Below are 15,605 nucleotides of genomic sequence, written 5' to 3' on the forward strand. Positions count from 1 at the left end.
AGGCTACAACTGAGCAGATAGTCTAGGTTCTCTCCATGCATAGTTCTTGGTTGGTGCATCACTCTCTGCAGAACTCCCTGCACTCAAACTTTTTAGCTTTGTTGGTCTACCTGTGGAGCTCCTGTCCCCTCCATGTCCTTCTATCAACTCCCCCTTCTTCCATAAGACTCCCTGTGCTCTGCCCAAAGTTTTGCTGTGAGTCTCAGCATCTGCTTTGAACTCCTGTTGGGTGGAGCCTTTCAGAAGAATGCTACAGTAGGCTCCCATCCTGTTCCCTCTCTTCCATCATTTCTACTGTCTATCCTGTGTGCCATTCTGAATGAGATTTAGGATCCTCCTTGTTATTTAGCTTCTTTAAGATTCTAGATTTTAGTATGGTTATCCTATTTTATATGGCTACTATTCGCTTAAAAGTGACTATACACCATGTGTATCTTCTGCTTCTGAGTTTCCTCATTCAGGATGATCTTTTCTAGTGCCATCCATTTGCCTGATTTTCCTGATTTCCTTGTGTTTATTAGCTGAGTAGTACTCCATTGTGTAAATGTACCACAATTTCTGTATCCATTCCTCCATTGAGAAACATCTAGGTTGTTTCCAGATTCTGGCTATTACAAATAAAGCTGCTATGAACATAGTTGATCAACTGTCCTTGTTGAATGATGGAGCATCTTTTAGGGATATTCCCAGGAGTAGTATAGCTAGATCTTGAAGTAGCACTATTGCAAATTTTCTGAGAAAGAGCCAGATTGATTTCAGAAGTCGCTGTAGAAGCTTGCACTACCACTAGCAATGGGAAAGTGTTCCCCCTTTTCCACATTCTTTCTAGCATGTGCTGTCACTTGAGTTTTCGATCTTAGTCATTCTCATTGGTGTAAAATGGAATCTTAGAGTCTTTTTGATTTGCATTTCCCTGATGACTAAGAATACTGAGCAGTTCTTTAAGTGTCTCTCTGCTATTCAATATTCCTCTGTTGAGACTTCTTTGTTTAGCTCTGTGCCGCATTTTTTTAACTGGATTAAGTGATTTGTTGGTGTCTAATTTCTTGAGTTCTTTATGTATTCTGGATATTAGCCCTCTGTCAGATGTAGGGTAAGTTAAGATTTTTTTTCCCAGTCTGTAGGCTGTCGATTTGTTCTATTGACAGTGTTCTTTGCTTAACAGAAGCTTTTCAGTTTGATGAGGTCACATTTATTAATTTTTGATCTTAGAGTATGAGCAGTTGGTGTTCTGTTCAGGAAGTTGTCTCCTGTTACAATGAGTTTAAGGCTCTCACCAACTTTTTCTTCTAACTGATTTAGTGTGTCTGGTTTTATGTTGAGGTCTTTGATCCACTAAGACTTTAATTTTAAGCAAAGTGATAGATGTTGCTCTATTTGCATTTTTCTGCATGTGGACATCCAGTTAGACCAGCACCATGTGTTGAAGATTCTATCTTTTTTTGTCCATTATATGGTTTTGGCATCTTTGAAAAAAAAATTAGGTATTCATAGGTGTGCAGGTTTATTTTTGTGTTTTCAATTCAATTCTATTGATCCACCAGTCTGTTTCTATGCCAGTACCATGCAGTTTTTATTACTGTTACACTATAGTACAGCGTGAGATCAAGGATGGAAATAGTGCCAGAAGATCATTTATTGTACAGGATTGTTTTAGCTATTATGGGGTTGTTTTGTTTGTTTGTTTGTTTGTTTGTTTTCTTAAGAAGTTGAGAATTTGAGAATTGTTTTTTCATGGTGTGTAAATAATTGTGTTGGGTATCTTGATAGGAATCGCTTTGAATCTGTAGATAGCTTTTAGAAGGATGGCCATTTTTAGTATGTTAATTTTACTGAGCCATAAGCATGGGGGAATCTTTTCATCTTCTGATATCTTCTATCATTATTTGCAGATGATACGATAGTATAGATGAGTGACCCAAATTTCTTTTTTTTTTCTTTTTTTTTCTTTTTTTTTTATCAGTTACATTTTATTAACTCTGTATCCCAGCCGTGTCCCGATCCCTCATTCCCTCCCAGTCCCTCCCTCCCTCCCTCATATCCACCATGCCCCTTTCCAAGTCCACTGATAGGGAGGTACCTCCTCCCCATTCATCTGATCCTATTTTATCAGGTATCTTCAGGACTGGCTGCAAAGCCCTCCTCTGTGGCCTAACAGGACTGCTCCTCCCTTCGGGGTGGGGAGGCCAAAGAGCCAGTCATTGAGTTCCTGTTAGAAATAGTCTTGTTCCCCTCACTTTGGGAAACCAATTGGTTACTGAGCTACCACAGGCTACATCTGAGTGGAGGTTCTAGGTTATATCCATACATGGTCCTTGGTTGAATGTCAGTCTCAGAAAAGACCCTGTGCCCAGATATATTTGGTCCTTGTGGAGCTCCTATCCTTTCCCCATCAGACTAACTCCCCTTCTTTCTTATGATTCCCTGTACTCTGCCAAAGGTTTGGTCGTGAGTCTTTGCTTTCAAAACACTGCTAGTTAGAGTCTTTCAGATGCGCTCAGTAGACTCCTGTCATACGTTCAATGCACATCACATCTGTCTTTCTAAATGAGGATTGATCATCTTACCCCATGTCCGCTCAATTGATTATCTTTTTTAGATTTCATTATGTTTATCATATCTTATAGTGACCCAAATTTCTACCAGGGAACTCCTACAATTGATAAACACCTTCAGCAAAGTAGGTGGATACAAAAATTAACTCAAAAAGTTCTGTAGCACTTCTGTATATAAAAGACAAATGGGCTCAGAGAGAAATTAGGAAAGCAACACCCTTCACAATAGCCACAAAAAAAAAAAAAACCATCATGAAGTATCTTAGTGTAACTCTAACCAAGCAAGTGAAAGACTTGTATGAAAAAAGCTTTGTCCATTTTGTAATGGCAGGGACTCTCACCTACCTGGAATGCACCCACAAGACAAAACTGGCTTGTCTGTCAGTCCCAATTATTTGTCATACTCCACCCAGCTCCCACACTGGAAATATAGTTGTGTGTCTCCATACCTAGTTTTTAGGCTTTGAGGACTGCACTTGGGTCCTCCTGCTTCCAAGACAACTACTTTACTGCCAAAGATATTTTCCCAGATCCTTTGAGAAATGTCTTTTTCTTTTCTTTACTGCTTTTTGGTTGTTAAATTTACTGTATGTTCATTTCATACATTACATGATATGTTCTGGTTATTATTTTCTTCCTTTCTCCTCCTCTCTTTTCCATCAATACCCTTGTTTCTAGATGTCCTATACAAGGTTTATGTGTATTGATTTAGTTTTCTTTTACCTTTTTAGATTAACCTGAAAGGGTTAGACTAACTTTGTAACCTGTATGTCTTCTAAAGCCTATAGCTTTGAGTTTTAGGTTCAGGTTAAGCTAAAGCCTCTTAGTACCTTTCCAGAGAATGGAGGAATGTGATCTTATCTGTGAGGACAGATATAAAAAAAGGCAAGCAAGCAATGACTTTCACTCAGCAAAAAAAAAGGACCAGACCCTTGTCTTTGAGATAGCATTTCTTAGCAACAAACCCAGACTTCTTCTGAGTAGCTTTTGACCTCCAGCCAAAAGTCTGTAGCCCCTAATCTTCAAGGATGAGCTAATCACCCCCCCTTAAATTGCAGCTGCATCCACACTTGGCAGGACTGGCCAAGCTTGAGCACCTAAGACTAACCAATTATCTTACTTTATAGCTTCCTCATCCAATCCTAAATTGCCAAGACTGCAACTTCAAATCTCCCACAATTTTTCTTTTAAAAACCTAAAGGCTTTTGTCTCCAGGTGCCACTCTTTGCTGACCGGCAGGGGTGACCCCATTACACAATGGTTAATAAACCTCTTGCTTTTGCAACGAGTCTTGGTCTGGGGCAGTTTCTGAAAAGGGCACGATCTTAAACTCCTGAGCTGTGAGACCCCAGGTCTTACAAACCAACACAATCTGTGTAGCCACTGAGTGAGAACTAACTTTGGTACCTGGGAGGTCACCAGTGCAAGCATGATTGAAACCCATGAATGCCATTGGGGAAATTTTCTTGATGATTATATTTCTAAACTTATGAGCAAGGACCTTCATTCAGTCTGACAATGTAGATCATTTGACTTCCTTAACATTCTGCATAGTTCTAAATTCTGAAAAGTAATATTTTTAAGCAATTACCTCTAAATTTTGTGTTTTAAAGTCATGGTTTTAACATTTTTTCCTTAACATTCACACCAATATTTACTCTTGTTAAACTCTGAAGTAGTTTTGGTGGTTTCAATAGGACTGGCCACCATAAGCTCACAAATTTGACTCTTGACCACTAAGGAGTAGCACTATTGGGAGTTTGGCCTTGTTGGAGGAAGCATCTCACTGAGGTTGGCTTTCAGGAGTTCAGAAGCTCCAGTCAGGCCCACTGTCACCATTTTCCTGCTACCTGCTGACATGCATGTAGAACTACTGGCTCCTTTTCCAGCACCAGGTATGCCTTTGTCCTACCATTCTTTCTTCCATGATGGTAATGAACTAAATGTCTGAATCTGTAAGCCTGAACCAATTAAATGTTTCCCTTTATAGGAGTGGCTGTGGTCATGGTGTCTCTTCACAGCAATAGGAACCTGAACTAAGACACCAGAAACTAACTTTGAGAAGTTGTGATTATAGATGCCTGATGGCTTTTCTCAAAAAACTATTTATCCTAGTAACTGATAATCACATTGCTAATCATTGTCCTAATACATGAAGCTGTGGATGCAGCTCGGTGCTTAAGAGCACTAGTTGCTCTTGCTGAGAACCTGACTTATTTTCCCAGGACACACATGATGGTTGAAAAACCCTGAAAACCCCAGTTGCAGGGGATCTAACACATTCTTCTGACCACCAAAGTTACCAGACACTCACCTGGTACACCAACAAAAATGAGGCCAAAATATTTATTTACAAAATAAAACATTAATTTACATAAATGAAAACACCTTACAGTTGTAGAAGTAATTATAGATATGGGATAGAGAAGTTGCCTAGTGTGTGTGAGCACCTGTATCTAATCCCTCATGCCATTAGTAGAGTGTAGCCCTGAAGGGTGAGCACACACACATAAGAGACAGAGACAGAACCAGACAGACATAAACACAAATAGAGAAGTCTCAGAAATTGTTTTTTTTTAATCTTAAGAAGTAGGACTACCATTCCTCTTTTCAGATGAGAGACAGTGACATATAAACAAGATGCATAAATTATCCAGAAAGGAACAGTTAATAAGCATCAGTTGAGGATTAGGAGCCAGGGAATCTGGACTCCCTATAAGCATGTGAGAACTGTAGAAAAGCATAAAGTATTTTGAGTTCCAATAATTTGTATATCCTTGTTGGAAAAAGCACTTTCTAGGAGCTGATTTTGAAGCCTCTTTTACATTAATATATGGATTCCACCACACGTGAACAAATGGAAAATGAGCTATTGACAGGATGGCTTAAGAAGTAGCAGCTCAAGAGGAATATTTGAAGGACTCTGCAGAAAATAAGCCAGTGCTTGAATTTCCTGGGTTAATGTAAGTTCACATTTTGTGCTGTAAAGACACCTTTGTAGCTATGAGAACAGTAGTTGTCTCTAAAATACTTAATACCACCAAAGCAGCTAACAGAATAAACAGCTTTCTTACAAACAATGATTGTTGTATTGCCAAAGCTTGAAGAAAATATTTGTCTGACCAGGTCATATAGTCATCTTTGCATATTAATAAGCAGAGTACTTCTGTCAGAGGAACAGTTTCCTAGCCATGACCACTGACCTTCTATCAGGAACCCCTGAAGGCTGAGCACTGACTTGACTTCTGATATCAGACTAAACTCCACCACAATTTAAAACATGCCTAACTACATTTTAAGCCCCATCTTTGGTTAAGACCCTCTAAAATATTTTTTAAAAATTAAACACCAAAAAGCAAATGGCTCAAAAGCACTTAATCTTTAATGTCCTTAGTCATCAGAAAAATGCAAATCAAAATGACTCTGAGATTCCAACTTACATCTGTCAGAATGTATAGATCAAAAACTCAAGTGACAGCACATGCTAGAGAATATGTGAAGAAAGGGGAGTACTCCTCTGTTGTTCGTGGGAGTGCAAACTTGTATATCCACTTTGGAATTAAATCTGGGTTTCTCAGAAAATTGGAACTAGCTCTACTTCAAGACCCAGCTATACCACTCCTAGGCTTTTTTCCCAGGACAGACATGATGGTTGAAAAACACTGAAAACCCCAGTTGCAGGGGATCTAGCACATTCTTCTGACCCAAAAGATGCTCTACCATACAACTAGGACACTTGCTCAATTATGTTCATAGCAGCTTTATTTGTAATAGCCTGAACTGGAAACAACCTACATGTCTCTCGCCTGAAGAATGAATAAAGAAAATGTGGTACATTTACACTATAGAATACTACTCAGTTATTAAAAACAAATACACCATGCAATATGCAGGCAAATGGAAGGAACTAGAAAAAATCATCCTGTCTGAGATAACCCAGACACAAAAAAACATTCATGGTATATACTCACTTATAAATGGATATTAGCCCTAAAATACAGAATAACCAGGTTACAATCCATAGACTCAAAAAATCCAAGGAGGTCCCAAGAGAGGATGCTTGATTCTCACTCCTAAGAAGAAGTAAATAGACATCTAAAGTAGATAAAGGGAGAAAACTGGGTGAGAGAGGGACTGGGGAGGGTAACAAAGTGAGGATCAGAGATGGGGGGAGGACTGAAAAAGAACAGAAATCTCTGAGAATTGCACCTCTGGGACAGGGGAAGGTTGTAGAGTTCATGGTGGTAAGCCTAGCTGAGACTCTTAGCAGTGGGTGCTAATGAGTCTGAAGTTGTTACTTATTGTAGCCAGGTGGGATTTACAAAGGAGGGAAGGGGACACCAAACCACTCGGAAAATCTTTGATCTAAAATTTGTCTTGCCTACAAAAAGTGTAGCAGTAAAGATGGAGCAGAGATTGAGAGAATGGCAAACCAAAGACCGTCAATTTGAGAGAGAGGCAACCCCTCACACTACTAATGATACTCTGCTATGCTTGCAGACAGGAACCTAGCATAACTGTCTTCTGAGAGGTTACATCCAGCAGCTGAGGTTTCATGCAGCAGAGGCAGAATTCCACAGTCAAACAACAGGCTGAGCTCAGGGAGTTCTGTGGAAGAGTGGGAAGAAAGATAGAGGGAGCCAGAAGGGTAAAGGACACCACAAGAACACCTACAGAGAAAATCAACCTAGGCCCATGGGGGCTCACAGAGACTGAACCACCAACCAAAGAGCATGCATAGGCTGGACTTATACTCCCTACTGATGTGCAGCTTGGTCAACATTTGGGTCCCCTAACAATGGGATTAGGGGCTGTATCTGATTCTGTTGCCTGCCTTTGGAACCCTTTCCCCTAGGTGAGTTTCCTTGTAAGGCCTCAGTGGGAGTAGATGCTCTTAGTGCAGCTGACACTTGAGGTGCCAAGGTGGGATGGTACCCCTTGGGGGCCTCTTCTTCTCTGAGAAGAATGAGAAGAAGGATTGGAGGGAGGGGGCCTGAGAGTAGGCCTGAAAAGAGAGGGGAAAGGGGGCTGAAAGCAGTCAGCAAAATGATTAAATTAATTAATTAATTAAATGATCAAATAAATAACAACATCAAAAGTAGCTCTAAAGCATTTTGATTAACTTTCATGGATGATTAATCCTGGTTAGCTATCCATAATATAAAACCAATTTCTTTATGGCAAGAAATTAACAACATATTGGGTAAAATGGCATTTGTGTCACAAAACTTCATGTAAGCTGAGCAATGTTACAAGGATTTTCAATGCTTGTTTAAAAGTCTCTCATGCCTATGTACATGCATACATCTAAATAACCCATACCTTGATCTTGGAAATACATCTGACTCCATGGGTTGCAACACTTTTCTCGGGTTCTTCCATGTTGTTCTTCTGATTGTTTCCAGATGTTTATGCTGTAAATATCCTGCTGCTGTCTTTCCAAAAAAATAAAAAACAAAGACAGTTATTAAATGATTTACTTAACGGTAACAAGTCATTCTATTTTTATTTCTAATGTTGAATTGTTTTTCTTATTTTATTATTTTTCTCTCGTGCATTACATCCCAACCACAGTTTCCTCTCCCTCTATTCTCCCATGTCCCTCCCCACAGCCTACTTTCTCCTGCAGACCCACTGCTCTTCATTTCTCTTTAAAAAAGAAAGTTCTGATCTTCCAGAAATATCAATGAAACATAGCGTAACCAGTTATAATAAAACTAGGTACAAACTCTAATATAAAGTTTAAAGGAAACAACTTAGTAGAATAGTTGGTAAATTATTAATCTCGACAGTTTTTAAATTATTTACTGAACTGTAACAAGTAATTCTGGGAAAAAAAGAACATTTTTCAGGGCGAGGCTGTCTTAGGGTTTCTATTGCTATGATAAAAAGCAACTTGGGGGAAGCAGTTTATTTTAACTTCTAGTTCTATATCACAGTTCATCACTGAGATAAGTCAGACAGAAACTGAAGGCAGGGACCTGGATTCAGGAGCCAATGCAGAGGCTATGGAGGAATACTGCTTGTTGCTTTGCTCCTCAAGTCTTGCTCAGCCTGCTTTCTTATAGAGCCCAGGACTTCCTGACCAGGGATGGCATCTCCCATGGTGCTCTGGACCCTCTCCCATCAATCATCAATCAAGAAAATGTACTAAAGCCTGTCTCAAGTTGACAAAAAACTGTCCAGCACCACTGGTGAGGTGGTTCTGGGTGCAAACTGTTTGTTTTTTAATCTTGAGAAGTTTGAATTCTTAATAGCCAAGTAAAGAGCTGACCTTCTCTGCACTTCCCTGTAATCCCAACACTGGGAGAACCCAGAGAGCAGGATCACAGCATTGTGCCCCCCTGACACTCTAACCAAATGAATTCCCAACAGGTTCAGTGAAGAGGTCTGTAGTGGTTTGAATAGGTATGACCCCCACACACACCAGACTCATTTGAAGGCATGACCTAGAGGAGTGGCAGTGTTAGAGGGTGTGGCTTTGTTGGAATGGGTTTGGCCTTGCTGAGGAAGTCTGTCATGTAGGGGTGGGCTTTGAGTATCCTATGCTCAAAATAACCCCTGTGGAGCAGTTTGTTTCTGCTACCTACAGATCAAGATGTAGAACTCTCAGCTCCTTCTCAAGCACCATACCTCCAATCCACCATGCTTCCTGCCATGATGATAATGGACTAAGCCCCTGAAACTGTAAGCCAGCCAAAATTAAACATTTTCCTTCAAATGGCAGAGAAACACTTAAAGAAATGCTCAACCTCATTAGCCATCACGGAAATGCAAATCAAAACAATCCTAAGATTTCACTTTACACCCATCAGAATGGCTAAGATCAAAAACTCAAGAGACAACACATGCTGGAGAGGTTGTGGAGAAACAAGAACACTCCTCCACTGCTGGTGGGAATGTAAACTTGTACAACCACTCTGGAAAGCAATCTGGCGCTTTCTCAGACAACTAGGAATAGTGCTTCCTCAAGATCCAGCCATACCACTCCTAGGCATATATCCAAAAGAGGCTCAAGTACACAATAAGGACATTTGCTCACTCATGTTTGTAGCAGCCTTATTTGTAATAGCCAGAAGCTGGAAACAGCCCAGATGCCCCTCAGTGGAGAAATGGATGCACAAATTGTGGTATATCTACACAATGGAATATTACTCAGCAATAAAAAACAAGGAAATCATGAAATTTGCAGGTAAATGGTAGGATCTGGAAAAGTTCATCCCGAGTGAGCTATCCCAGAAGCAGAAAGATGCACACGGTATATACTCACTCATATAGACATATAATATAGGATAAACCTACTAAAATCTATACACCTAAAGAAACTAATCAAGAGGGAGGACTCTTGCTAAAATGCTCAATTCCTATTGAGAAAGGCAAAGAGGCTGGACATCAGAAGAAGGAGAAAATACGGAACAAGTCAGGAGCCTGACACAGCGGATCTCTGAAAAGCTCTGCCCTGCAGATTATCAATGTAGATACTGAGACTTATGGGCAACCTTTGGGCAGAGTGCAGGGAATCTTATGAAAGAAGTGGGAAACAGTAAGGTCTGGAGAGGACAGGAACTCCATAAGGAGAGCAACAGAACAAAAAAAAATCTGAGCACAGGGGTCTTTCCTGAGACTGCTATTCCAAACAAGGACAATGCACGGAGATAACCTAAGACCCCTGCACAGATGTAGCCCATGGCAGTTCAGTATCCAAGTGGGTTCCATTGTGATAAGAACAGGGACTGTCTCTGACATGAACTGATTGGCCTGCTCTTTAATTACCTCCTCCTGGGGTGGAAGCAGCATTACCAGGCCACAGAAGAAGACAACGCAGCCACTCCTGATGAGACCTAATTGACTAGAATCAGAAGGAAGGAAAAGAAGTCCTCCCCTATCAGTGGACTTGGGGAGGGGCATGCATGCAGAGGGTGGAGGAAGGGAGGGATTAGGACAGGAGGAGGGAGGGAACCACGGGGGGAATACAAAGTGAGTAAAGTGTAATTAATAAAGAAAAAAAGAACATTTTCCTTATGAAAAGGGGCCACAGTGGTCATGATGTCTCTTCACAGTACTAAATTCCAAACTAAGACAAGACCCCATCTAAAAGCAAAAGGTTGAACATTCTTGAAGAAGACATTGAGCATAATTCATATGCCTGTATATGTGCACCTGCATACATACTTAAGTACACACTCAAACCCAGACACACAAACCTATATATACACATAAACTAAAAACACAGAGAGAGATAGAGAGAAGGAGAGGGAGATACAGAGAGAGAGAAAATATCTTGAATAGAAACAATTCAACAAGTACCTTGAATATTATATTATATTATATTATATCATATCATATCATATTATATTATATTATACTGGAAGGTTATTTTATTCTGAATAACCTTGTAAACAAAAGCATAATAACTGGATTGTGTGATTTCTATTGAAAAAGCCAATGCAAACAACTATTTTTATTCTTTGGTGATATTAATGATAACCTCAGAGCTTGTTAGGATCTGATCCTAAGCTAATGAAAATGTGGTTAAAAGCTTTTTATTAGCTAAAGCAAATAAGATGCAGGTAATGCTCTCTGAACTCACTTGACAGCTGTTACCTCTAAGAATAGGAAGACATCTGTTGAGTTTGCACTAAACCTCCATGTCGATGAAGCATAGGCTCTTTGCCAGCTTCCTTCTTGAGTTCTTTGAATTCCAAAACTTCCCTGGAATTTCAAGAAGAGAAACACTTTTTGGGCCATTGCTGATCCACAGAAACCTGTGGAGACATAGAATCGTTGCAATCACAAAAAATAACCTATATAGAAACAACAAATCAGTCTATGATCTGGTGAAGAATCCAACAATTCCAGATTTTAAAATGCAGTGTTTACTAATTGTTGATCTTAGAGCCTGAGCTATTGGTGTTCTGTTCAGAAAGTTGTCTCCTGTACCAATGAATTCAAGGCTCTTCCCCACTTTTACTTCTATTAGATTTGGTGTAACTATGTTGATGTCTTTGATCCACTTGAACTTGAGTTTTGTGCAGGGTGACAAATGTGATGTCAAGGTTGGCTGGAATCTTTTGGTGGGGGGCGGTCTCCCCTTCTCTGAGAAAAAGGAGATGGAATGATGGTGGAAGAGGATGTGAGGGTGAGAGGAGAGAAGGGAGGAGGCTAGTATTAGGCTGTAAAGAGATAATAAATAAATAAATGCAGGGTTTAGAAAAATACCAGGCACCTAAACAGAGATCTATATGTGGTTATTTAAGACATATATATAAAGTATAGACATTCCTCTCTGTATAGGTAATATGTAGGTACAAGCATTTAGATGCAACACAAAAATTTTACTTGAGCTCTATTCAACTGTGCGAGCCTCATCAAACTATTTTGTGTCTTGAGAGTAGGATATTTTTCATCATCATCAAATTATTTTAATTTCTTTTTTTTTTTCTAGAAAACCTGCTCAACACTGTGGTGTGATTTCTCGGGAGAATCTGTTGTTCTGCCACGTTCCTCTATGCTTCTGCTGAAAGTGCATGTTCCTCTCACAGGCAGGTCCAGATGTTGTCATCTTTGGGGTGGAAAACTAATGAAACCTGGGAGTCTCAGGTTCTGCTTCTCTTAGGAGCACCTAGAGCATTCAGAGTAAGGTTCATGCGATAAGGCTCCTGGATCTCACCAGAGCGTAGAAAAGAGCTTTCCACAGGTGTTACAGTTAGCTCTTTTTCTCTTTTTAAATGAGATTGCCAGTACAAGATGGCAGTTGAAAGTTAGATGTTCCGAAGTCAGTGGTGATACTGAAGTGTTGCAGCCCTTCGGTTAAGCTGCCCTGCTAATGGCAGAGGATGTGGGTGAACACCCAAAGGTCTGACTGCTGTTTGGTCAGTGGTCAGCGGCTCCCCTCTGCAGATGAGCACCCAGCTCTCAAACTTGGGCAGACTTCAGTGGTGACAAGGCAGCTATGACTGTCTGGCCATAAGACAATTCCTGGAGTCCAGCAGTCCAGGAGAGAATTCTTCAGAGAGAACGGAAGCGTGTCCTTCCCCAGAGTAAATGATGAATCTCAGGTGGTCATGGTGAAGGAAAGGAGTGAAAGACAGAGCAAGTGTTTATTTTGTAAATAGGAATATTTTAAAATGTGGGGAGTGAGACGGGCTTAGGGGGGTGAATGTGTTTGATTCACTGGGGCTAAGGCTACTAGGGATACTTCATTTACATGTAGTGGTACAGACCTATTGTAAGAGGGGAACACAGTACTTAATTGTTCTATGGGTGGGAGAAGAACTGCAGGCAGGGTTAAAGATCATTTGCTGAAAGCTAAGGTCTCATTAGCATAGAGTGGGGTATTTTCAAGAATTCCCAGGTGCTTATTGAACAAGTTTCTTATTAGGAAAGGGTCAGGCCTGTAGTCTTCCCTGAGGGCTTCGCTGTAGTTTTCCTTGTAGCTCTCCTTAGAGGATCTGGGGTTTCCCCATATCCGGAGAGGAGTCAACCCAGAAGAGGAAGAAAGTCCATCATTTCTGTACCAAGCTCAGGGGCTATCCCAGATTTCAACCTTACTAACAGAGTCCAATAAGTATCCACAGCACTAATTTAGAAAAATACTCTTAACAACATCCATTTAGCAAGTGAACCAAAATTATTCTAAGTTTATAAAACATTTAAAATGTTTGTGCCAGAGTTCCCAATTCCAGTCAACTTTGAATGACTGTGTATGACACTAGCTTTACTTGCTACTTTGTAGTTATAAAAAAATGCTTACTGAACATCTACTTCATGCCAGTCACTGAATCAAGCCCAAGATTCAACAAAGAAGAACAGTTTGCTGTTCTATAGAAAAGTGAAATTGTTTAAGACACCACAGGCACTAGAGAAAGTTGCTTGGACCCAGATACCTAGAAACCTAATCTTTTCCTTGGAAAAAATAACATTTTTCTTATAAATAAATAAATGTACACTGGGATAGAATGGGGTCATGCAGACTGAGATATAACTTGACAGGATGCAGTCAATTTCAGAGGAAAAAAATATTAATGAAAACCATTCTCGTGTGTCATTTGGGTGCAGTTTAACCTCTGATTCTTTAAAATAAGCACAGGTCTGAAGATCTGTTTGCAAGCTATATGCATGCTTTGAGACAGGCCACTCAGTTTCTATATAAAAGAAAACAGCATCTATCTTTCTCAAAGTACAGAGAAGAAAATGATAGAAGAAAATGATGGATAGCAGAAAAATCTAACGTAGGAAAACAGTAGTAAAAGCATAAGAAGAGTTAGGAAGCCAAACTGGGAAGTGGGTTAAAGGCTGTATCAGAAAGAGAAGGAGCTGAAATTCACAGGCTGGAGTCCTCAAGGACATAAAGCCACCACTGGAAGGTTGGAAGTCCCTGAGATCCAGAACAAATAAAGCTAAGGTGAAACCAGATGAACACCAACTAAGACAACCGTAGTCCTCACTGCAGAATTAAATATGCCTAATGCTTATTATAAAATTAGTGCACAATGTTCAAAGAATGGTAGCTACTTGCTAATGCAGAATAGACTTAAGTTCTCAATGCTTTTCAGGCTTAGATCAGGAGACAGATCCTTGCATATTTCAGCAGCTCTCACACCCTATACTCACATCTCTAAGGGACACTAAATACAAAAGTTTGCCTTCAAGTCAATGGGTTTCTTTATTGACATGAATGTATGAATTTATCCCTTCTTTATATCTGGAAAAAGGCCATAGTCAACATGTCTTTACAAAACAGTCTCTCCACAAGAAAAAAAGAGCAACTGTTTGAAGGTTTACTACCAGGAAATCGACTTGTAAATAGAGACAAGCTATCACATTCCTGGGTGAGTTTTTGTTGTTGTTGTTGTTGTTTGTTTGTTTTGTTTTGTATTGTTTTTGTTTTGTTTTGTTTTAACACAGGGTATCTCTGTGTAGCCTTGGCTGATCTGGACTCACTTTGTAGACCAGGCTGTTTTCCTCACAGATATCCACCTGCCTCTGTCTCTATGAGTGCTAGAATTACAGGCCAGTGCCACTATTCGCAGCTAAGTTATCACATTCTTTTCTTTCTTAATTAAATTTTTATTTTTTATATTAATTACAGGTTATTCACTTTGTGTGCCACCTAGTCTCCTCCCTCCAAACCTCCCAACCCTACCCTCTCTCCCTCATCTCCTTCTATACCCCTCTCCAAGTCCATGGATAGAAGACATCCTCTTCCCCTTCCATCTGACCCTAGCTCACCTGGGCTCATCCAAACTGGCTGCATTGTCCTCCTCTGTGGTTTGGCAAGGCTGCTCTCCCATTAGGGGGAGGCAGTCAAAAAGCTAGCCATTGAGTTCCTGACAGAGACAGTCCCTGTTCCCCTTACAAGGGAACCCACTTGGATACTGAGCTGCCATGGGTTACATCTGAGCAGGGGTTCTAGGCTATATCCACGAAAGGTCCTTGGTTGAGTATCAAGTCTCAGAAAAGACACCTGTGCCCAGATTTTTTGGTTCTATTGCTATGCTTATGGAGCTTCTGTCCTCTCCAGGTCTTATTATCTCCCCCTTCTTTCATAAGATTCCTTGCACTCTGCCCAAAGTTTGTTTATGAGTCTCATTATCTGCTTTGAAACCCTGCTGGGTAGAGTCTTTCAGAGGACCTCTTTGGTAGCCTCCTGTCCTTTTTCCTGTTTTCTCCTATTTCCAATGTCCATCCCCTTTGCCTTTCAGAGTGAGGATTGATCATCTTACCCAGAGTCCTCCATCAAGCTCACCTTTTCTAGGTGCACAGCTTTTTGTAGGTTTATCCTATATAATATGCCTAGTATCCATTTATAAGTGACTACATAATGTGAGTGACTTACTATTTCTGGGATACGTCACTCAGAATGATCTTTTCTAATTCCCACCATTTGCCTGCAAATTTCATGACTTTCTTGGTTTTAGTGGCTGAATAATATTTCACTGTGTAAATAAACCACAATTTCTCTATCCATTTTCTCCATTGAGGACATCTGGGTTGTTTCCAGATTCTAGCTATTACAAATAAAGCTGCTATGAACATAGTTGAACAAAT

At 40.1% G+C, this 15,605-nt stretch overlaps 1 protein-coding gene across 7 annotated transcripts in view; it reads right to left on the reverse strand.

Moving 5' to 3' along the window:
* LOC110564560 (solute carrier organic anion transporter family member 1A5-like) overlaps positions 1-8,273 on the reverse strand; it is a 48,570-nt gene extending 40,297 nt beyond the window's left edge. For 3 of the 7 annotated variants that reach the window (XM_060384407.1, XM_060384408.1, XM_060384406.1), the window contains exon 1: positions 7,878-8,166. In XM_060384407.1, the coding sequence (XP_060240390.1) occupies positions 7,878-7,937 (60 nt within the window). In that variant the 5' untranslated portion in view covers positions 7,938-8,166. The other 4 variants (XM_060384410.1, XM_021662040.2, XM_060384409.1 and 1 more) reach the window with 2 other exon arrangements.
* Between the last annotated feature and the right edge of the window lie 7,332 nt (positions 8,274-15,605).

The sequence above is a fragment of the Meriones unguiculatus genome, chromosome 5 (genome assembly GCF_030254825.1).
Source record: "Meriones unguiculatus strain TT.TT164.6M chromosome 5, Bangor_MerUng_6.1, whole genome shotgun sequence".
Lineage (NCBI taxonomy): Eukaryota > Metazoa > Chordata > Mammalia > Rodentia > Muridae > Meriones > Meriones unguiculatus.